At 41.1% G+C, this 24,227-nt stretch overlaps 1 protein-coding gene across 1 annotated transcript in view; it reads right to left on the bottom strand.

The window, feature by feature from the left end:
• Positions 1 to 1,071: 1,071 nt before the first annotated feature.
• The window catches only part of dlgap3 (discs, large (Drosophila) homolog-associated protein 3), a 36,426-nt gene continuing 13,270 nt past the window's right edge, over positions 1,072 to 24,227 (bottom strand). Inside the window, exons 2-10 of the mRNA XM_060942069.1 lie at positions 22,902 to 23,119; positions 18,602 to 18,704; positions 17,994 to 18,210; positions 13,062 to 13,540; positions 12,780 to 12,874; positions 7,787 to 8,235; positions 2,095 to 2,186; positions 1,802 to 1,948; positions 1,072 to 1,389 (exon numbers count right to left, since the gene is read on the bottom strand). Coding sequence (XP_060798052.1) covers positions 1,072 to 1,389; positions 1,802 to 1,948; positions 2,095 to 2,186; positions 7,787 to 8,235; positions 12,780 to 12,874; positions 13,062 to 13,540; positions 17,994 to 18,210; positions 18,602 to 18,704; positions 22,902 to 23,119 — 2,118 coding nt within the window. The remainder of the gene's footprint in view (positions 1,390 to 1,801; positions 1,949 to 2,094; positions 2,187 to 7,786; positions 8,236 to 12,779; positions 12,875 to 13,061; positions 13,541 to 17,993; positions 18,211 to 18,601; positions 18,705 to 22,901; positions 23,120 to 24,227) is intronic.

Below are 24,227 nucleotides of genomic sequence, written 5' to 3'. Positions count from 1 at the left end.
GTAATAAGTAAATAAAAAAAAAAACATTCAGGCAAGACGTCTGAGGTCTGGAGGTATCAGCAACGTCTTTTGCTGTAAGGGGGCACCGCATATATTCAAAATTTTAAAGACACCGAAACACAAAAATGAATACCACACATCTAAACCCAGTGTTTCCTTTATGCTCTTACATCTAGAAAAGATCTCTGTCATTCAAATACTAGTGACTAGTGTTTCTGTCTGGGTAATATTGACTTCACTGTAGCAGATTTCACACTTTCCTCTATTTCGTTTTTACAAAGAAGTTCAAAGTGGACTTGAGGAAGGACTAACAAGCGTCCCTTTCCAAAACAATTACCAGGATAGGGATTGTCTCTGTGTGGCTGAAAAAAAATTATCAGATGACGCAAGTTAGAGCTTGAGAACTTTGTCTCTATCCTCAATGGATAGCACAAATAAAATAAAAACTGGGATTAGGTTTGACTGCAAGGGATACCCCTGTTGAAACCTGACCTATTGTGACTAAACAATACTGCATGTGTCGCTCAAAGGGATAGAGCCCAAATTCATATTTGCAGGCCTGAGATTTAGGGATGCACCTATCTGACCTGGCCACAAGAGTGTGCTGCTGTTTCACAGTGAGAGGAGCTACTGTACTGTCACCACACGAACAAAACTAAATGCACAGTTTAGATATCAAGACTATATCAAAAGAGAGTCTGCTATTTGTAGCTAAATTTCTAAAATCCTCTCACCAAGACAATATCGCACCCGTATTCCGCGGAGGCATTTATTTAAAAAAAAAAAAAAAGTCCTAAGGTTTCGGGATATTATACAAGCCTTGTGAAAGAAAAAAAAACCCAGTCTCATACCACATGGTTGTGCTGGTGGGAGCCCTTTTTAATCAGTGAGGATTAATCTGTAAGGTTCAACACAAACAAGTGAGTGCTCTCTCTTCCAGAAAGTACCCATGTTGCCTGTTCTCCATCTCATTTGAATCACGCTTGGGAGGTGAGCTATACCGTGGGTCACTCAGAAAGGGAGAGGAGACTTGCTATATTTGTTTTATGAACAAATGTGATCTTGGCTGGCTCACAGTCTGGTCTGGGCTTCAGGGATGTAGATCTCGATGCTATCCCCACTCTCTGTAGCCGAATTCTGACGGAAAGAAGCAGCTCGCTTGGGACCTGCTTGGAGGAGCCTTCGCCTCGCATCCAGCCTCTGCCGATCACCCAGCTCTAGGGATTTCTCCCGCAACGGCAAGGGTACGGGCATACTACGACCACGAGAGACCATTAGTGTGCCACCAGTGCTTCCTGCTCCTGCCTCTGCCATGCTTTCTGCCCGCAGACTCCCAGTCACTCCACCTGCTGGCTTCTTTGGTAATGGAGGAGGAAGCTTTGTCTCTTCCTGAGAGGGTGGGGTGGTGGTAGCAAGGGGCACAGAATGAATGATGACGAGTGATAGATGTGGATGTGAATATGGAGTATTCGCAAGCATAGGAGAAAGGACGGCAAATATACACATGCAATAACAAGGGAGTCGTGCAGAAGAAGAAGACAGACCATGTATTTATAATGCAGATGGAAAAGGAAAACAGAGAGAAGAGAAATTTACGTTAGTTAACAATAGTAAGTTTTTAATAATTTACAAAGAACAGAATGTGTGGCTTGGCAGCGTTCTATAGAACTGCTCCATTGGTACTCTGTTGTCGCTGCGTATTGCCAGTTTCAGTTACACAAGCAGCTCTTCTATCCACTGAAGGTTTGTCTCTTGGGTTGATCTGGGCATACACTGGCTCTGAATGACCCTTCACTCTCACCTTCTTCTCAGGAGGCAGCCTCCAGCCTGATTCCTTGATTCGCTGTAGATCTTGAAACTTCACACGCACATCCTCAATGGCCAACTGCAGCAGGTCCCAGAAACCAGCCAGGTCCTGAGTGGTGGGCTGGGGGTATGCTGTGGGGTCCTGAGGGGTGGTGTGAGGAGTGAAAAAACATGTTTTTCTTAAGTCCCAAAGTAACCAAGCAATAATGGAGTTGTAATGAAATTCATCAGTGGCTCCCTTGTGAGAGGAATCAGGCCAGAATGAGCGAGGAAAGGCCTGCTGCTTACCACGCTCTGCTGGCACATGCGGAAGAACTGCTGCACCTTCTGGGACATTAACATCTGTGCATTGCCCACTGCTGCTCTGATCAGTTCCAGCACTACAGGAGAGGAGAGAAGAGCTCATAACAGAAAGCACACTGGCTTACTTTAGGACTGAATGTAGATGTTGTGTTCACCACTGGTTGTCCTGTTGGCCCAGGCAACTTCTTTGGGAAACCAAGAATAAAATCTCAATTAATAGCAATATAAACAATATTCATGGAAATGGCCCTTCATAAGTATGCTTAGAGAATCATCCTGATAAATACTGTATATGAGTGCAAGTAAGGGAAGTAGGCCAAGTGAGAGCAAATAACTTTTTGTTCCATATTTAAAAAGACAAAGTTCAAGTCCCTCCCATGCCAGGACCTGATCTTCCCAGGCAGTCTCCCATCCCAGTACTAACCAGGGACTTGTCGCATTGGGCGGTGCCAGTCTTCGTTTCCATAGCACTCGGCCTCTCACCTATTACATAACTAGGGTTACAGTGAGGGGCTAGTCCTCTGGTAACTATGAGAGTTTGACTCCCTACTCACACCTGTACTGCGGTGTGCCTCGCCAAATGGCAGTAGGTACCATTTTTACGATGGTCTTTGGTATGATCCGACCACAAGTAGAACTCGCAATCTCCTGGTCGAGAGGCGGACACGCTAACCACTAGGCCAGCTCGTGGTACATATTTAAAAAGACCAGCCAATAAAATCCAACAATATACACCACATAACAGTAGACTAAGCGAGACATTGCATATTTTAAAATTTTTGTAGTAGATAGATTTGCATTAGCTATGTCCACTTGTTAGGGAATTTACAGTTAGTCTAAACACTATTCCAACAATTAGAGTTCTATGGCCATTTGTTAGCAATTTTATGATCAGCAGTACAGCAGTTACAATAGTACATTAACTTGCATAGGAGAAAGGGAACAGATTTCTCCAATAAGATTAGGAGGCTAGCATTCCATTGAAATCTTTATTTAAACACAGTACAACTGGAACCTGCAAATAAAACACATGGCATAGAGATAATAAAGGCTTCAAATGTCTATATCCCAAGCTGGAATTATTACTAGCTATAACGCAAACCTAACAAGCTGAGCTAAAACAGACTGTGGTCATAACTGAGCAAGCTAAGACAAAAAGGCTATAACAAAGACTGCAATTACTGTATATAGTAGTTTAATTAGATAGCTTAATGTTTCAGGGTGAATGTGGCCGGGTTCATGCATATGCATGTCAGTTGTTGACCCTCTTATACCTGATAATCACAACTGCTCATGCAAGAACCTTATAAGAAAGTATAGATAATGGGGTTTAATGTCAACCTGTAATTTGTAAATGCGAATTAGAGGTGCAGACATGGATCATTATCAGCTCATTAGTACCTCAGTTGAGGTGTATTTGCATACAAGAGGAGCCATCAAGCACTGACCTGGATATGGAGTCTTGAAAAGGTGAAGCACACACCTGTACTGTTCAAACACACTTGGATATCAGTGCACATTTTTGAAGTTATTATATGTTTTAAAAATACACATTATATTATATTATATTATATTATATTATATTATATTATATTATATTATATTATATTATATTATATTATATTATATTATATTCACTGGATATGAACAATCACGCGCTCTAATTGGCTACTCTACTACTAGGCTATCAGCTCATATACCATGAGCAGAGAAAAACAAAATGGCGGCGCGTGTTGCTGAACCAACAGAGGACAAAATGAAAACTCTACTCAAAAACAAAACCCAAAAAAACATACAAAAAAAAAGCAACGAAATATGGAATAAAAGTATTCGATGCATACTTGCCAACCCTCCCGATTTCGGCAGGAGGCTCCCGATTTTAGCCTCTGTCTCCCGTCTCCCGATCGTATTTGTTAAAAACTGGATAATCTCCCGGTTTTGGGAAATCCTTACTGCTAAGTTAAAAATACTCCTGATTATGTCCAATCAGAATCGTATGAGAAACACTGCTGATGTCAACTGAGTTTTAACCAATCAACGAACAGAACGACAGTCACTTCCATAATGTAGGATTCACCCAGGCTGTCCAACATTTTTACAAGCATTCATTCATCATGGCCACTAAACCCAATACCAAATGGCAAAAATATGAATGCAAATACCAGGTTGCATGGGAGAATGAATTTCCATGGATAAGCAAATGTTCGACCAGCCAGTTACACATTTTAAGGTAAAGATACAGTGGGGCAAAAAAGTATTTAGTCAGCCACCAATTGTGCAAGTTCTCCCACTTAAAAAGATGAGAGAGGCCTGTAATTTTCATCATAGGTATACCTCAACTATGAGAGACAGAATGGGGGGGAAAGAATCCAGGAAATCACATTGTAGGATTTTTAATGAATTAATTGGTAAATTCCTCGGTAAAATAAGTATTTGGTCACCTACAAACAAGCAAGATTTCTGGCTCTCACAGACCTGTAACAACTTCTTTAAGAGGCTCCTCTGTCCTCCACTCGTTACCTGTATTAATGGCACCTGTTTGAACTCGTTATCAGTATAAAAGACACCTGTCCACAACCTCAAACAGTCACACTCCAAACTCCACTGTGGCCAAGACCAAAGAGCTGTCAAAGGACACCAGAAACAAAATTGTAGACCTGCACCAGGCTGGGAAGACTGAATCTGCAATAGGTAAGCAGCTTGGTGTGAAGAAGTCAACTGTGGGAGCAATTATTAGAAAATGGAAGACATACAAGTCTACTGATAATCTCCCTCGATCTGGGGCTCCATGCAAGATCTCACCCCGTGGGGTCAAAATGATCACAAGAACGGTGAGCAAAAATCCCAGAACCACACGGGGGGACCTAGTGAATGACCTGCAGAGAGCTGGGACCAAAGTAACAAAGGCTACCATCAGTAACACACTACGCCGCCAGGGACTCAAATCCTGCAGTGCCAGACATGTCCCCCTGCTTAAGCCAGTACATGTCCAGGCCCGTCTGAAGTTTGCTAGAGGGCATTTGGATGATCCAGAAGAGGGTTGGGAGAATGTCATATGGTCAGATGAAACCAAAATACAACTTTTTGGTAAAAACTCAACTTGTCGTGTTTGGAGGAGAAAGAATGCTGAGTTGCATCCAAAGAACACCATACCTACTGTGAAGCATGGGGGTGGAAACATCATGCTTTGGGGCTGCTTTTCTGCAAAGGGACCGGGACAACTGATCCGTGTAAAGGAAAGAATGAATGGGGCCATGTATTGTGAGATTTTGAGTGAAAACCTCCTTCCATCAGCAAGGGCATTGAAGATGAAACGTGGCTGGGTCTTTCAGCATGACAATGATCCCAAACACACCGCCCGGGCAACGAAGGAGTGGCTTCGTAAGAAGCATTTCAAGGTCCTGGAGTGGCCTAGCCAGTCTCCAGATCTCAACCCCGTACTTTGGAGGGAGTTGAAAGTCCGTGTTGTCCAGCAACAGCCCCAAAACATCACTGCTCTAGAGGAGATCTGCATGGAGGAATGGGCCAAAATACCAGCAACAGTTTGTGAAAACCTTGTGAAGACTTACAGAAAACGTTTGACCTCTGTCATTGCCAACAAAGGGTATATAACAAAGTATTGAGATGAACTTTTGTTATTGACCAAATACTTATTTTCCACCATAATTTGCAAATAAATTCTTTAAAAATCAATGTGATTTTCTGGATTTTTTTTCTCATTTTGTCTCTCATAGTTGAGGTATACCTATGATGAAAATTGCAGGCCTCTCTCATCTTTTTAAGTGGGAGAACTTGCACAATTGGTGACTGACTAAATACTTTTTTGCCCCACTATAGCTGACTTGATGCTACATGCCTCGTCAGCTATCAGCTCATGTATGACCCTATTTTGTCGAATAACTGTTATATAATATATAAAAAGCTGGGGTCTGTGGGATCTTGAACATTGTGCTTCAAGCTTTCTTCAGACATTTCTTTTTGTTGGTGTCCTTGACAGGTGTTGATGAACTGGGCTGCTTGTCAAGGAACAAGGTTCATGTTCCTCAAACATTCCTAAGATCTTGGATGACACTTTCTTTCCTCAGAACTTCAGTGGCTTTTGAGAGCCTGCTGAATGCATTCCTTTTATTTTCTGACTATTGCGACACTTACATACATTAGGGCATGTTTCATGTAATGTAACAATTTATTAGGAACATACCTGTACACCTACTAATTCATGCAATTATCTAAATCAGCCAATCGTGTGCCAGTATGGGTCAGCAACTTCAGGTAATGTCCACATCAACCATCAGAATGAGGAAAAAATGTGATCTCTGTGATTTTGACCGACCGTGGCATGATAGTTGGGTTGGTTTGAGTATTTCTATAACTACTGATCTCCTGGGATTTTTATACACAACAATTTCTGAAGTCAGAATGGTGCAATAAAGTAAAAACATCCAGTGAACGGCAGTTCTGTGGATGGAAATGCCTTGCTGATGAGGGAGGTCAATAGAGAATGGCCAGACTGGTTTGAGCTGACAGAAAGGCTACAGTAAATCAGATATCCACTCTGTACAATTGTGGTGAGCAGATAAGCATCTCAACATGCACAACATGTCAAACCTTGAGGCAGATTGTCTACAATACCAGAAGACACTGTCGGGTTTCACTTCTGTCAGCCAAGGAGTCAAAATTTGACACCAACAGCATGAATCTCTGGACCCAACAAGTTTTGTATCAACAGTCCAGGCTGGTAGAAATTGTGTAATAGTGTGAGGAATGTTTCCTTGGCACACTTTGGGTCCATTAATATCAATCAGTCATCGCTTGAATACCACAGCCTGTTTGAGTATTGTTGCTGACCACGTACGTCCCTTCATAGCCACAATTGATCCATCTTCTAATGGCTATTTCCAGCTTGATAATGCACCATGTCACAAAGCAAAAGTCACCTAAAACTGGTTTCATGAACATGACAATGAGTTCAATGTTCCTTGGTGGTCTTCCCAGTGACCAGATATCAATCAGATAGAACAACTTTGGGATGAGGTAGAACTGCAGACCCATAGCATTAAAGCACACCTGAAAAATCTACAGGTCTTGCATGATGTAATCATGTCAGCATGGACCATAATCTCAAAGGAATGTTTCCAACATCTTATGAAATCCATGCCACAAAGAATTCAGGCTTTTGAAAGCAAAGGGAGGCTCTACCCAGTATTAGTTCCTAAGAAAGTGTTATGTGAGTGTATATGAGGGGAAATTTGCATGCATAGGACATGTAAATAAGGGAATAGTGGGCGGGAGTCCCCTCACTATAGATCCAGCCATCTGAATAATTAAATCCACTCAAATCACCATTCATTTTGATGCCATACAACACTTTCATGAATCAAATAGAGTAGTTCATCGGAGCGCAAATCTGTACTTCTTTCTAATTTTAATTAATAAGGGCCAATGCCTTTTACTATTCCGGCAAATGTTCTTTACAGATGAAAGAGGCATTATAAGTAGACATTACAAGATATTACAAGTCGTGGCAGTAATATAAGGCACTGTAAGGCCTCTAAGATTCTGTTGGCTTAGAAAGAAAAGTCAATGTATACAGTACATTGCTTCATTGTATAAATCACATCAATGTACCAGATTCTATACCATTAGACAGTCCTACCCTGTTTCCATCTTAACTTACCATCATCTGGCAGCTCATTCTCCTCTGCTTCTCGTTCCATGCTTTGGCACCATCCCTCCATCCTCTCCACCTCAGTTTGCAGCAGGCGGAGGAAGAACTCTCCGTCACGGAGGCATGGTGAAGCTCGGCCTGAGTCAGGCAAGCTGCGTGGGCCTTCATGCCAACTTGCCACTGCTCGCTCTGTGTTTGTGTGAGGCAGAGCCCTCAGCTCCAGAGCACAGGGCTCAGTGGAGTAGGCACCATGGTAGTGGTCCCGGTATGCCCACTGGCCCTGTGTGTGCACGGTGGAGCGATATTCCGACTCAGGCTCTGAGGAGTGTCGCTGGAATGAGCAGCCAAATTGCAGCCCCTTGTCCTGCGTTGGCACACTCAGAACCCCAAAATCCTCCATCTCTAGATCAGCCTGGACGCTTGCTGTCACACTGTTGGAGCGTTTGAATCGTGCTCGTCTGCAAAGAATCACACACATTAAAGAAGCAGTTGCCTAATAAAATAATTTGTGTACAATGTGTGTGATATTGGTCATTTGGATTTCTCTTTTATTTGTCTCAGGAAATATGTTTCTAATAGGGATGTCAAGCAATTAAAAAAATTAATCTAATTATTTACATACTCTGTGATTAATTAATCTAAATTAATTGCATACATCAATTTTTGCTGTGAAAGTATTTAAAAATATTTCAGTTCAAATGAATTTTAGCAGATGAGTGATTCAATGAGTAATCAACATTATGGACTTTAAAGTTCAACGTTTCTTTTATTATTGCTATTATTATTTGTGCAGTAACAGTGATTGCTAACTGAAGTCCAGTGATCCCCAGTCAGCACAATATATTCGGCTCCTGCCACCACATCTTCTTTTGTTCTCTTTTCGGTGTCATAAATCTGCTGGATTTTGGACACGATTGTGTTTCTCAGAGGTGGCTTATAAGTTTTGTCAGAAGATGCTATCTGTAAAGCCTCTGCTAACCCCCTGTCCTCTATCACCGAAACTGGTCTGCAGGCCATTGCAATCCATTTAGTAAGGGAGCTAGTTAGTTGCTCACAGGTAGACTTGCTAAGTTTGCATCTGAACGCCTGGTCGAGTGTGGCTTGACAAGGCTAACTGCTAGCGTTAGCATCAAGGAATATGCTAGCTCGTACCTCCAGGTTTGCTCCTAAATGCTTTGCATTGAGGTGATATCTCTTCCCCCCCTTCACTCTGTCTGTCTCTCTGAGTTACATGTCAATCCTGGGATCGAGATGCTAACCTCTTCTGCTCCTCAGATCTGCCTGATCCATCCTGATGCCCTACATCTGGCTGGAGTCTCATCACGTTGCTCCTGTGGAGGATGGCCCCATATGGACAGTCGAAAATTGCGCTTGGAAGATAGCTCTGGGCACTTACAGTAATGCTTTTATGCCTGAGGGCTACAGTTAACTTGCTAACTTTAGGACTGCAGTTGTCATGAACAGTTTTGCACTCAAATTTCCATCAATGAACAGTTTATAACTTCAAGAAAACAGACTTCATGTTAAAACTATAATGAATTTCTTGGTTTTACAGTTTTACTTTGTGACTATATAGAGAAGCAAGTTATTTATAGTCATGTTGTCTGTTGTTGCCCAAATGAGGATGGGTTCCCATTTGAGTCTGGTTGCTCTCGAGGTTTCTTCCTCATGTCGTCTGAGGGAGTTTTTCCTTGCCACCATCACCACAGGCTTGCTCATTGGGGATAGATTAGGGATAAAATTAGCTCATGTTTAAAGTCTTTCATTTTCTGTAAAGCTGCTTTGCAACAATCTCTGTTGTTAAAAGCGCTATAAAAATAAACTTGACTTGATATTTCAGACTTGACGAACTCCTATGGTATGAAAATTCCTTATTGCAGAAATTACAGAGAACAAAGCTCCTGTCAGCAGTTCCATCTGGGCGTTTTTTTAAATGTAAATGTTCCATTCACTGGGCCAAGCAGTGCGTTCTCATCTGCCTCCTTCATTTTACAGTCACTTGTGGCCAGAAGGGCACTGGGTCAAAGGTCACTACGAAATGCGATTAATCAGAGTTAATTTTTTAACAAATTTTTTCTGATTAATTAATTTAAATTAATGAGTTATTTTGACAGCCCTAGTTTCTAATATTGCAATATTTCCAACACTAAGTGTTATAGTAAAGATTCAGACAAGTTGGAATAAAAAAGAAAAGGAAAGAAAAATACTATTCATACACTACCCATTTGCTGAGCAGATCAATTTTAGAACTGTGTATGGGTGTGAGCTTGCTCAATTGACCATTCAATCAGGAACATATACTTCTGATACAAGCCCTGTGGGAAGTTATTGGTCAAGGTAAAATAACCTATACCAAAGATCAGCCCCACTGACTGACATACTGTGTCCCAATAAGAACAATATAAATATAATCAGAAAGTAATCACAGAATCAAATTCACTGGAGCTTCAACAACAGCATGAATACAGCAGAGCCCAAAGAATACCAAGGACTGCCAAGAGTCCAATTCCAAGCATTACTTTCACTGTCACTGATGAAACACTCTTTGTTTGGTAAAATCCTACAACTATATTTCACCAATATAAAGTGAAAAGTACATTCTTACTGAAAACATGATGATAATGTGCAATTCATAAAATTATCCAATTAGCCAATGTTGTAGCTGCAGCCCAATACGTAAAATGAGAATGGGGAAGAAATGTAATCCCGGTGACTACAACTATGCAGTGGTTGCTGGGCCAATTTGAGCATTTCAAAAATTGCTGTTCTCCAGGGATTTTAGCATACAACATTCACTAGAGTTTACACAGAATGGCAAGAGAAAACAAAAAAAACATTCCGTGATGGAAAAGCCTTGTTGATTAGAGAGGTCTGGGAAGAATGGCCAGGCTGGCTCAAGCTGACAGGAAGGCTACGGTAACTCAAACGAGACCATCAATGATGGCGTAGCTCACTCTGGCCCCGTCTAGTTCAGAAGGAACGATCTAAAGTGGGCCACCTTGTGCAATAAATATTGCAAGCTATATACGCTATATACAAGCTATATATAGAAGCTATATACACCCTAGGAATACCTACCTATTTGCCAGAAAGAATCCAAAACAGCAAGGAATTCACTGAGAAGAAGTGATTTTTGCTGAAGTGATCATTAAGGCTTAATTAGTCCATAACTTCATCCATCCATCCATTATCTGTAAGCCACTTATCCTGTGTAGGGTCGCAGGCAAGCTGGAACCTATCCCAGCTGACTATGGGCAAGAGGTGGGGTACACCCTGGGCAAGTCGCCAGGTCATCACAGGGCTGACACATAGAGACAAACAACCATTCACATTCACACCTACGGTCAATTTAGAGCCACCAATTAGCCTAACCTGCATGTCTTTGGACTGTGGGGGAAACCGGAGCACCCGGAGGAAACCCATGCAGACACGGGGAGAACATGCAAACTCCACACAGAAAGGCCCTCGTTGGTCGCTGGGCTCGAACCCAGGGTCTTCTTGCTGTGAGGCGACAGTGCTAACCACTACACCACCGTGCCACCCCCATAACTTCATTAATTTGCAAATTTGGGTAGAAGCTATATGCATCCCAGGCAGACCTACCATCCTGCCAAAAAGACTAAAAATCGGTGAAGAATTGAGAGAGAAGTAGTTATTTTCGTGAAATGTGGACGACGCCGGACAGACGACGGATGGACGATGGACAACACATGATGGCATAAGCTCATCGCCTGTCGGCCAGATAAGCTAATAACCACTCTTTACATTGTGTTGAGCAGAAAAGCATCCCAGAAAACATGTCAAACCTTGAGGCAGGTAGTCTGCAACACTGAGTTCCAGTCCTGTGAGTCAAAATAGGAATCTGAGACTACAGTAGGCACAACCTAACAAAACTGGACATAAGATTTGAAGAAAACCAGGCAATGTTTGTCCTGTTTTAGTGAATTGTATGCTTTGCACTGAATAAGCAGGGGTACAAGTGTCCTACTAAAGTGTTCGACAGTACTATCTATCCATCCATCCATTTTGGCATATCACTACAGTGACGTGGCCGCTCTGACGGCTTCAGACATCAAAGTCTCGAGGGAACATTACGGTAATGGTTTCCAGTTGCCTTCTACTGGATTATTATAGAGGTTTTCTCCTCTCAACCATTCACACCTATGGACAATTTAAAGCCACCAATTAGCCTAACCTGCATGTCTTTGGACAGTGAGGGAAACCAGAGCACCCCCATGCAGACATGGGGAGAACATGCAAACTTCACACAGAAAGGCCCCTGCTGACCGCTGGGCTCGAACCCAGAACCTTTTTGCTGTGAGGCGACAGTGCTAACCACTACGCCACCGTGCCACACTGACAGTACTATACAAGTCAGTATTAGATGTTGGAATTAATAACAATTGATACTCTTAGTAGACTATTCAAGTAAATAAAATATTTTGTCACATTTGATAAAAATAACCAAATGATGTGTGAACAAGGTTTTCATTAAATAAGTATTGTCCAGGAAGCTAGTAAACATAGATTTCATCATGTGGCAGCACCCACAGCATTGTATAACATTATACTTTTTCATTTGTGTATATTTGGCGAGATGGGTCCAGTCAAACATAATCTTGTCTTGATGAAAAGAAAGAAACCCCTCTAACTGTGTGTGACCTCACATCCAGGAGCCTGAAGGGAGCTAATGATCTTGTCATATGAGACACATGATAATGAGCTCACCAGCCCTGCCTGGATGACTATGACATCTTTTCACACAATGTGGCATGTCACATAAGGCCTAATTATACCCTCTCAGCACACTCTGTGCTCCTTACACATATACTCCACTGTGTGTGTGATGTATACTCCACACAACCCCCCCCCCCCCCCCCCATAAGCTTGTCAATCCAGTAACCTCCGATTACAGGCACTTGCTGGGGGAGTGAGATTGACTGAAAGAAACTGAACTTAAAAAAACAAACAAAAAAAAACGCACAAACAAGAGAACAGATACCTTTTATCATCCTCGACTTGGACTCCAATGGAGTGCACTTCTCTCAGTGCTTTTCCCTCTGTATCTGAGTCTGACAACGTTTCAGAGCTATCCACCTAGAAAAGAAACAGAGTGGGCAATATAGTACAGGAAAAGCGTGGGACAGCATATCTGGCCATTTTATTAAGTATATCTAGTATATTGTATATCTTCACTTCATTGCTCATTTGTTGCATAATCATAGCTCAAGTGAGTGCAGCATAAAAAAGTCCTGGTCAGCATCCTTTTTCCCTTTTCCCCCACCTGAACAGCTATAGAGGGTCTCCACTTGCGCCCTTTGCCTTCCGGCTTCTGCTCCTCCATGCTCTTAACGGTCTTGCTCAGCATGATACTGGCCTGAGGAAGGGAGGCAGATTTGCCCAGGCTGCCTCCACCACGCTCCCTCAGCACCCTTGGCCCTTCAAGTAGATTTTCAGCTGAGGCACTGTGCTTGGGCCTTATGGCTCCTGTCCCTCCCACATAGACAGAGTCCCTCAAGGCTCGACCATCCATGCTTACGCTCTCTGTGGAGTTGCTGCTCTGTCTGATGCGCACGGCACCCCCAATTGGGTAGTATCCTCCTCTGGAGCTTTCGCTCAGGTCCACAGAATTACTGTGCTGTTTGGGCCGACTCTGGAAGTAGGCATCCTGAGTGGACTCAGTACTGCTTTGTGCTGTTACTGAGATCATGGGCTTGGACATGCGTGGTGGAAGTGGAGGCGGGCCTTTCCTATACGGGAACACTAGAAAATGTGATAAAAATGTAGATATTATTAATGATTGGATCATTTGCATAACTTGAACTTACACTGTCTATTATTGGTTATTATTGGTCTTTGGCACTCAAACTGGCTCTTGGATCATATAATTTATCCATCCATCACCTATACCACTTATCCTACTGAGGGCCGCGGGTTAGCTGGAGTCAATCCCAGCTGACATTGGGTGAGAGTTGGGGTACACCCTGGACAGGTTGCCAGTCAATCATGGGGCAAATACAGAGAGACAAAATAGCCATTCACACTCACATCCACACCAACAGGCAATTTAGAGTAGTCAGTAGCCAAGTTTTCAGATCGTTCTTCTCTGGTCTTCTTTTGTAGAATAATGTGGGCACCTGTCTACTAAGGTTGCAGAAGAGAGGTGCCCACATTATTCTACAAAAGAAGACCAGAGAAGAATGATCTGAAAACTTGTTTAGAGAGTTGAGTTGGATCCCTTTGACTGATTGTTGGACTTTCTATAAATCCCTATTTGTATTCAAATGCTTGAAAAGACTTTGCCCATCATACCTCAGAAACATGTTTACCCGCAATTCTGAAGAACATAACCACAACACTAGAAACAAACCTAACATTTACATGGTCAAAATATCATCCAAGTCTGATTATACAACCCCGATTCCAAAAAAGTTGGGACAAAGTACAAACTGTAAATAAAAACGGAATGTAATGATGTGGAAGTTTCAAAATTCCATATTTTATTCAGAATAGAACATAGATGACATATCAAATGTTTAAACTGAGAAAATGTATCATTTAAAGAGAAAAATTAGGTGATTTTAAATTTCATGACAACAACACATCTCAAAAAAGTTGGGACAAGGCCATGTTTACCACTGTGAGACATCCCCTTTTCTCTTTACAACAGTCTGTAAACGTCTGGGGACTGAGGAGACAAGTTGCTCAAGTTTAGGGATAGGAATGTTAACCCATTCTTGTCTAATGTAGGATTCTAGTTGCTCAACTGTCTTAGGTCTTTTTTGTCATATCTTCCGTTTTATGATGCACCAAATGTTTTCTATGGGTGAAAGATCTGGACTGCAGGCTGGCCAGTTCAGTACCCAGACCCTTCTTCTACGCAGCCATGATGCTGTAATTGATGCAGTATGTGGTTTGGCATTGTCATGTTGGAAAATGCAAGGTCTTCCCTGAAAGAGACGTCGTCTGGATGGGAGCATATGTTGCTCTAGAACCTGGATATACCTTTCAGCATTGATGGTGTCTTTCCAGATGTGTAAGCTGCCCATGCCACACGCACTAATGCAACCCCATACCATCAGAGATGCAGGCTTCTGAACTGAGCGCTGATAACAACTTGGGTCGTCCTTCTCCTCTTTAGTCCGAATGACACGGCGTCCCTGTTTTCCATAAAGAACTTCAAATTTTGATTAATCTGACCACAGGGCAGTTTTCCACTTTGCCACAGTCCATTTTAAATGAGCCTTGGCCCAGAGAAGACGTCTGCGCTTCTGGATCATGTTTAGATACGGCTTCTTCTTTGAACTATAGAGTTTTAGCTGGCAACGGCGGATGGCACGGTGAATTGTGTTCACAGATAATGTTCTCTGGAAATATTCCTGAGCCCATTTTGTGATTTCCAATACAGAAGCATGCCTGTATGTGATGCAGTGCCGTCTAAGGGCCTGAAGATCACAGGCACCCAGTATGGTTTTCCGGCCTTGACCCTTACGATTCTTCCAGATTCTCTGAATCTTTTGGTGATATTATGCACTGTAGATGATGATATGTTCAAACTCTTTGCAATTTTACACTGTCAAACTCCTTTCTGATATTGCTTCACTATTTGTTGGCGCAGAATTAGGGGGATTGGTGATCCTCTTCCCATCTTTACTTCTGAGAGCCGCTGCCACTCCAAGATGCTCTTTTTATACTCAGTCATGTTAATGACCTATTGCCAATTGACCTAATGAGTTGCAGTTTGGTCCTCCAGCTGTTCCTTTTTTGTACCTTTAACTTTTCCAGCCTCTTATTGCCCCTGTCCCAACTTTTTTGAGATGTGTTGCTGTCATGAAATTTCAAATGAGCCAATATTTGGCATGAAATTTCAAAATGTCTCACTTTCAACATTTGATATGTTGTCTATGTTCTATTGTGAATACAATATCAGTTTTTGAGATTTGTAAATTATTGCATTCCGTTTTTATTTACAATTTGTACTTTGTCCCAACTTTTTTGGAATCGGGGTTGTAGATCCTTCAAATATTCTGCTGCTAAATTATTCAACAGTCTGGATTTTATAGTTAGAAACTCAAGTGTGTTAAATCATTTTGCTCAAACTATTGGTTTGAGTAAAAATGTTCTAGATAAACTCTAAATTTTCCAATGTAGTCAAAACTCTAAGTTATTAAAATTTTCACACTATTTCATAAAGTTTCCATTTTCAATACAAATCGCCAGTTGACCTTATCTGCATGTCTTTGGACTGAAACCAGAGGACCTGGAGGAAACCCACAGGGAAGCACAGGGAGGACATGCAAACTCCACACAGAAGGCTCGGGTTGACTGGCAGCTTTGAACCCAAAACCTGCTTGCTGTGAAGCAACAGTGCTAACCACTGCGCCAATGTGCCGATTTATAAATTACAATAAAGTACACTAGCCTTTATAAATGACAAATCCCATAAAGAGCGAGTGTTAATGGAATGTTTCCAAGGGAAAAAAGCACCTCATAACCCCAAAAAGTTTAGTGTTTTAAATTTACTTCTCTACTTTTGTACTGGATCTGTGAGATTAATGTAGCCAACATAATGAAAGTCTATCCCATCCAAAATCTTTTCCATTAATACCTGCCCAAATATTGACTGACTTGCTTCAAACTATGAATCAACAAATGGACAGGCTATATTGAAATGAGCTCTATGATCTTGCTTTAAATAAATGACATTATATACTGTGTTTGTTGTAACTTCCAGCTTACCTGTAGTACAATTTCACCTACTGTGTATGTGCTGTGAATCCAAACACCATCATCGCTTATTTTTCCTGGACTGATATCAAACTGTCCTGAGGAAATAAATGATTCCTATTCCAAGATGACTGTCCTGATAATGTGACAAGTTTTATTGTTTTTTTTTATAGGTTAAAGTAAATCACACTGTCTTAAGCAGCTGTCTGTCTGAAACATATTTATAATGTGTAACTATACAATTTTTGGAAATGATATTGGGTGAAATAGACCTCCATTACTTCTCCAAACCATTGCTTTAAAATGTTCATTTTGATTATTTAACGCTTAACACTGTTACCCTGTATTATTTGTCATCCCTTTGTATTTTCTTATATGGCTTAATTACTGCCCATTTCTCAAGACTTTCAATTTCACTACTTCTGGCACAAAAATTTGGTAAACATTTAAATCACAAACTGCATTATGAAATGGAAATTTCATGAAAACTGTCCTTTGAGTTAAAGCCTTTTAAGAAGAGGCTGAAAAATAAACCCTCTAAGCTCCTCTCCTTCTGTAGCCATCTTATATCCCTGATAGTGAGGCTGCAAGCTACATCACACTGCCTGTCAGAGTACTTGGCCACATGGGGCCATTCATCTGAGCAAGACACATCAAAAGGACACACATGCAAAACATGTTTTATTCATGAAGAATATTTATTTGCATTAATTCTGACAAAATCAGGGCCTAGTGCGTGTTTTTATATGGGTTTGTAATTCCATTACTGGGCAAAGGGTTTATGGATATTCACACTGTGCATGTGTGCATGCATGCGTTTGACATTCGGCTGGTCCCCATGAAGAAAACTGCAGCTTTTAAGTAATAAATAAATAAATAAATAAATAATTTTTAAAAAAAAGGACAGCAAGGAGGAGACAAAATGTTTCCTTTTGGTTACTGAAGTCAAGGTTAGGGTTACAAAGAATTAGGTGTAGATATAGCAGTGGAAGGTTCTAAAAAGGATAATAAACCACACGTGTGTTGGGGGGTTGGAGGGGGTTACAGTGGGGTGTATGTAAGAGTGTGTGTGTGTGTGTGTGTGTGTGTGTGTGTGTGTGTGTGTGTGTGTGTATGGATGGATGGATGGATGGGTGGGAGGGTGACAGGTGTGGGTGGGTGGCAATGAACACATTTGATACTTCACTATGGCTTTACTAAAGCTTTAAAAAGATTTTCTACTTTAAGCTAAGAAGAAGAGCTAGAGCATAGACAGGGTGAGAGAGCGAGAGAGAGAGAGTGTTTTTTTTTTTTAGATCTAAAGCCTTGAGCTGTTTCCTCAGCAGTTGTCTGGGTGACAGACCCAAAAACTCATTAAGATCCTTGAGTAATCCCTGTTATTGCATAGAAAGGGAGAGCCTGAGGCAGAGATATCTATTTACACAGACTCTCACCCTTACATACGGTACACAATCACACACACACCTGCACCTATACAAAGAGCCCTCACCTGCTCCACCCTTGACACTCCCCTGAGGGCCAGACATGGAGAAGACGGACAGGCAGTCATCGTCTTGGGAGCAGCCTGCTTGAATGGCACGCACGTAGCTATGGCTGCGTGTACGAAAGCAGCCGGGCAGATCCAAGGCCTCCACGGCCTGAGACTCTATCTCTCCAAACATGCTCTCACACACTGACTCGAACTGACGATTCAGCGTGTCCCCCAGCTACCATTACACAGATACAGTGGAGGAAAGGTTATGCTTACATGCACATCTGCGACATCTACTGCCTTAGAATATATGAATTATAAGTTAAAAACAAAGATACTCTATTTGCTTTCAACCAGTAGCCTGAGGAAAGAGAAGCGTGGAAGCAGAGGTCATTTGTCATGCTTTTCAAAAGTAATGAATGACTATGAATGTAGACACTGGAAGTGGAAATAAAACGACAACAGAGAATTGGGTCTTAGCCTTTGTGTTACAGCTCTGCAGTGGAACATTATGTAAAAGCCCAGTCAGATGTAGATTATCAATCTGCAGTAATGAGACTTATTATTCTTTGAATGGGTGCAATATTACTGTCTGGAACAGTGCAATCTTTGAGAGTGTGTGTTACCTGTGAGCTGGTCAAGGAGCGCGTGTAGCTCCGAGAGCGTGCATGGCCTTTCGGTGTGGTACGGTTGTTTGAATAGGAATCTGTACACTGTTTACATGAGTACCTGGGAACAATTATAAACAAGGAAATAAAAATTTATCCTATATTTCATAAAAGTCAACATGAACTACATAAATACAGAACACAATAAAATGAACAAAACTGCTTTTTTTCTTGCCAGTTAACATCTGTGATTTGTGAATATACTGTATCTCCCAAGTGTAAAATGGTGAAATGTGAAAGTTTTCATTGGTGTGGCATTAATACAAGAAAAAGAACAGGACTCTAAAACAAACTTTGATTTTGTTATTCAAAGTAAAGGAGACACTTTGCCCACCTGGATTAACACACTCACTCACACAGATCACATACTTTCACTTACAGCTTGCTTTATGTCCAATGTAAAACAACACAAAGGCAGCAATTTTGACTGCGTGAATCGTATAATCCATTTCTTGCAATATACTAGGGCACAAGAAGACACAATGAAATTTATGAAAACTCCAGTGACCAAATTGCATTGAACAAAACAGACAACTGTTTGTAATAAATACAGTGTCATGTATTGAACAAGCAACCTACCGGTATGTGTGTTGAATTTACACTACTGTTCAAAAGTTTGGGGTCACCCAGACAATTTTGTGTTTTCCATGAAAAGTCACACTTTTATTTACCACCATAAGTTGTAAAATGAATAGAAAATATAGTCAAGACATTTTTCTGGCCATTTTGAGCATTTAATCGACCCCACAAATGTGATGCTCCAGAAACTCAATCTGCTCAAAGGAAGGTCAGTTTTATAGCTTCTCTAAAGAGCTAAACTGTTTTCAGCTGTGCTAACATGATTGTACAAGGGTTTTCTAATCATCCATTAGCCTTCTGAGGCAATGAGCAAACACATTGTACCATTAGAACACTGGAGTGAGAGTTGCTGGAAATGGGCCTCTATACACCTATGGAGATATTGCACCAAAAACCAGACATTTGCAGCTAGAATAGTCATTTACCACATTAGCAATGTATAGAGTGGATTTCTGATTAGTTTAAAGTGATCTTCATTGAAAAGAACAGTGCTTTTCTTTCAAAAATAAGGAAATTTCAAAGTGACCCCAAACTTTTGAACGGTAGTGCAAGTTTCGAATTTGTTTAACTGTGTTGGAAAATAATTCTTATGAAATGGTTGCTTGGTTTCACCAATGTACAAATCTATATTCCTTATTACACTGGACTGTATACATTGTGTTTTGCTTTGATGGTGGGTTTTCAGAATGAAAGTGTACTATGTTTAAGTGTACTTCTAAATTTTATATATATCAGGCTTGTGGTACTCGAGTCTGACTCGTGCCCTAATTTTAAGGACTCATGACTTGACTTGAGCACTGATGACTCGGACTCATGCTCATGTTTTAACTGCATTCAGACTCAAACTGGAGATGGGGACTCTGATTTTTTTTTCTTTATTTTTTGTAACATGCTATAATAATTTTGCATAAGATATTTATATCTACATTAATTTTTGCACTAATTTCGTGTAAGAGTGTCACACCTGCGCACCTTGGCGTATGCATTAGATAGACTCTCAGGTGCGCTCCGGCCAGTGCGCATGCCAAGCGGACTCTTGCACGCTGTAAACGACTCGCACAAGATTAAGGCGCAATCAGTGCGCCTATATAAAAACTGTGAAAACACACTTACTTTGTGAAGTATTGAGTTGCGTTGCTGACACTTTACCAAGCCTTATTTCCTTGTTTGCTTTCCTGATCCCTGATTTCTTCTTTCTTGTCTTTGATTCTGCCGAGTCTACGATAGCCTGTTTGTGCCTCGCTTGGATCAATAGTGGACTCGACTCGAAATTTTTTTTAATGACTTGGACTTGAACAGTGGGGACTCGAGTCAGACTCTAGGTTTAGTGACTCGGCTACAACACTGATTTTATATATTTAACAATTATTCCACAAAATCAAGTTGTACATGAGCTGATAGCTATAAGCCATGTACAACGCGATTGAGTGGAATAATTCTTTTATCAGGGGCGGCACGGTGGTGTAGTGGTTAGCGCTGTCGCCTCACAGCAAGAGGGTCCGGGTTCGAGCCCTGTGGCCGGCGAGGGCCTTTCTGTGTGGAGTTTGCATGTTCTCCCCGTGTCCGCGTGGGTTTCCTCCGGGTGCTCCGGTTTCCCCCACAGTCCAAAGACATGCAGGTTAGGTTAACTGGTGACTCTAAATTGACCGTAGGTGTGAATGTGAGTGTGAATGGTTGTCTGTGTCTATGTGTCAGCCCTGTGATGACCTGGCGACTTGTCCAGGGTGTACCCCGCCTTTCGCCCGTAGTCAGCTGGGATAGGCTCCAGCTTGCCTGCGACCCTGTAGAAGGATAAAGCGGCTAGAGATAATGAGATGAGATGAATGAATGATGGATTGACCAGTGCTTCTTGAGATGTTCAGAGCTTGGGATATTTTTTTATAACCTAACCCTGCTTTAAACTTCTCCAGAACTTTATCCCTGACCTGTCTGGTGAGTTCTTTGGTCTTCATGATGCTGTTTGTTCTTCATTGTTCTCTAACAAACCACTGAGGCCTTCACAGAACAAGTGTATTTATGCTGAGAGTAAATTACACACAGTAGGACTCTATTAACTAATTAGATGACTTCTGAAGGCAATTGATTGCACTGGATTGTATTTAGAGGTATCAGAGTACAGGGGGCTGAATACTAATGCACACCACATTTTTCAGATTTTTATTTGTTTAAAATTTTGAAGACCATTTATCATTTTCATTTCACTTCACAATTATGTGCTACTCTGTGTTGGTCTATCACATAAAATCTCAATAAAAAACTTTTAAGTTCGTGGTTGTAAGGTGGAAAAATGTGAAAAAGTTCAAGGGGTATGAATACTTTTTCAAGACACTGTATATACAAAATGGCCGACAAAATCATTTCTGCTTCGGCAGACTTCTTAAAAACCTATTGATGGCTGCACGAATTGACTTTAGTGGGGGTTTTTTTTGGTTGTTTTTTTGTAGAAAGTGCCGTCTTGCTGTCGTACTGAGGCACAGAATAGTTTTAGACATTTACTTAATTCTTCCTTGGACATTTCAGTTCTGTAATTTTCAAACTTCTTTGAGTTTTTGAACCAGTCTAAAAAAAAATTCAACAAATTTTAATGCTTAAAGATGAAGAATGTAAACAAACTGATGAAATGACAGTAGCAATTTGTGAAAAATGCTATAATAATAATTCTTGAAAAATTAAAAAAAAGATGCGTTCTTACCATCAAATACTTTCATTCCATATTTTGTTGCTTTTTTAGGTTTTTTTTTGGGGGGGGGGTTCGAGTAGAGTTTTTATTTTTTGGTTGGTTCAGCAACACGCTCTGCCACTTTGTTTTTCTCTACTCACGGTATATGAGCTGATATCCTAGTAATAGAGTAGCCAATCAGAGCATGTGATTGCTCATATCCAGTGAATGTGGATAGAATAAATAATTTATATATATATGGAACTCACTGTTGCTGAAGATCCTTCTGAATAAATGTTTTGAATAAACTGTTGAGTGATACTATACTTGATTTGAAGTTTTGAAAAATTATATCTCATTAAAAATAACATTCTAAAGTAAATAATTTGTCTTCCTCATATGTGTTTAACATTAAAGACAAGGTGAAATGGATGTTCAAATCCATTTTTTTTTTCATTGCAGGATGCATTTCCGATTGAAATATATTATGTTGTGGCTGTTATCCAACAAGATTTGACTGACTTGTGAAAAGATAATAAGCTAGCCTGCAGTCAAGTATGGAGGACGATTCATTGCCCACAGTACTTGATGAGATGGAGGTAAACAAAATCCTGTTAATGGTGGAGGCAAAAATGGAGGAAAAATGTCTTTCCGGGATTGAGGACATATATATTTGAGCCTATAGGTCTAGCTGGTTGAGGTATAGCTGATAAGAGGTGATGACTCGAATACAGAGGTCATACAGAGCTCACCCTAATTAATATCATGAGTCTGAGAAGATCCATAGAAATGTTCTACTCTCCATTCTGAAGGCCAATGAGGCTCATACTCATTATTATAGAGATCCAATACCTTAACAATGACCAGTTCTTCTCAATGGAGCAAATGCCAAGGGAAAGCACAATATACTGTATGTCTTTTAAAGATTTCAGCTGATCTAACAATACAGATGTTTCTCATAAAGTGCTCAATGAGTTATATGTTATGTTAATTTTCTAAGAATTATAATGAGTAACTCACTTGGCTGTAGACGCGCGCTGGTCCATGCTGATGGAACGCCGGAAAGCATCTCTCTGAGCAATGAGCAAGCGTTTTGGTGAAGTTTTGGGGCTGGTGTCTGAGTCTGCGCTGTCATCGTCACCCATGGCCTTAATGTAGCTGCCACTGCGCATGCGTCTGCACGGGATCTCTCCTCCGCTTTCTGACCCTCCCCCTCCACCCCACTCATCAGTGGGAACCTGTCATGAACACACAGATAAGAATTCAGTAAAGTGTTCTGTCAAAATAGCAGTAAGCGACAAGCTGCCTGTGACATAGAATAAAAGGTGCTAGACCACTGTGCTCAAAACAACTTTATTCTTTTAGTTAATTACAACTGAGATATAAGATAATCAACTGCACATTCATATCTTTACAAAGCAGTGGTGACAGAGGGATGGAAATCTCCCTGACATGACACGAGAAAGAAAACTTAAGAGAAACCAAACTCAAAAGCGAACCCACCTTCTTCTGCGTGACACCGGATAGTATGATTATAAATCATTACTCTGCTGTGACTCTAACTGTAGACTATCAAGTCAAACAGTACTAAATGTGTCAAAAGGATGATATAAATAAACGTTCTGGGATGAAGTCTTCATAATTACAGCAATTTTTTTTTTTAGGTACAAGTCAACCAGACTTACCCAGGTGAGATTATCCATTGTAGCAGACTTGGAGACTTGGGAATAAACATTTTTTGGGAAATCTTTAGGGTATCCATGTAGGGTAGTTAACAACAACAGAAAGTGAGTCACATGGGATCACATCACCCCCATTCTCCAGCAATTACACTGGCTCCCAGTCCAGTACCGCATCCAATACAAAATCATTCTACTTGTTTACAAATCAATCCATAACCTGACCCCTTCCTATCTATCAAATCTCCTAACTCCATACAGACCATCTCGCACCCTATGCTCCACTGATGCCCATCTACTAGCTATCCCCCCCCTCTCGGCTTTGCTCCATGGGGGACAGGGTCTTCAGTGTGGCTGGCCCTAAACTCTGGAATGCCCTTCCACTAGCACTGCGCCAATGCACAACACTATCCACCTTCAAAACGCTGCTGAAAACACACCTCTTCCGAATGGCTTTCCCCACTGCCTCTTACCGTAACTGCTCCTATTGCTTCATTTGGAGAAAAATAATAATCATAAAACATAAAAGCTTTTTCCGTATTTCCATATTTTACTCATTTTTATCTTTGTACCGCCCATACTCTTTGTGTTGCCCCTCCTTTGTGGTGCTCTTGTAGTACCTCTCTTAAAGCTAGACAGCCTTTCAATTTCATAAAATCGGTGAAAT

This window comes from Neoarius graeffei, chromosome 16 (assembly GCF_027579695.1).
Source record: "Neoarius graeffei isolate fNeoGra1 chromosome 16, fNeoGra1.pri, whole genome shotgun sequence".
Lineage (NCBI taxonomy): Eukaryota > Metazoa > Chordata > Actinopteri > Siluriformes > Ariidae > Neoarius > Neoarius graeffei.
Note: the sequence above shows the minus strand (reverse complement) of the source record. Positions and strands in the feature narration are given on the sequence as shown.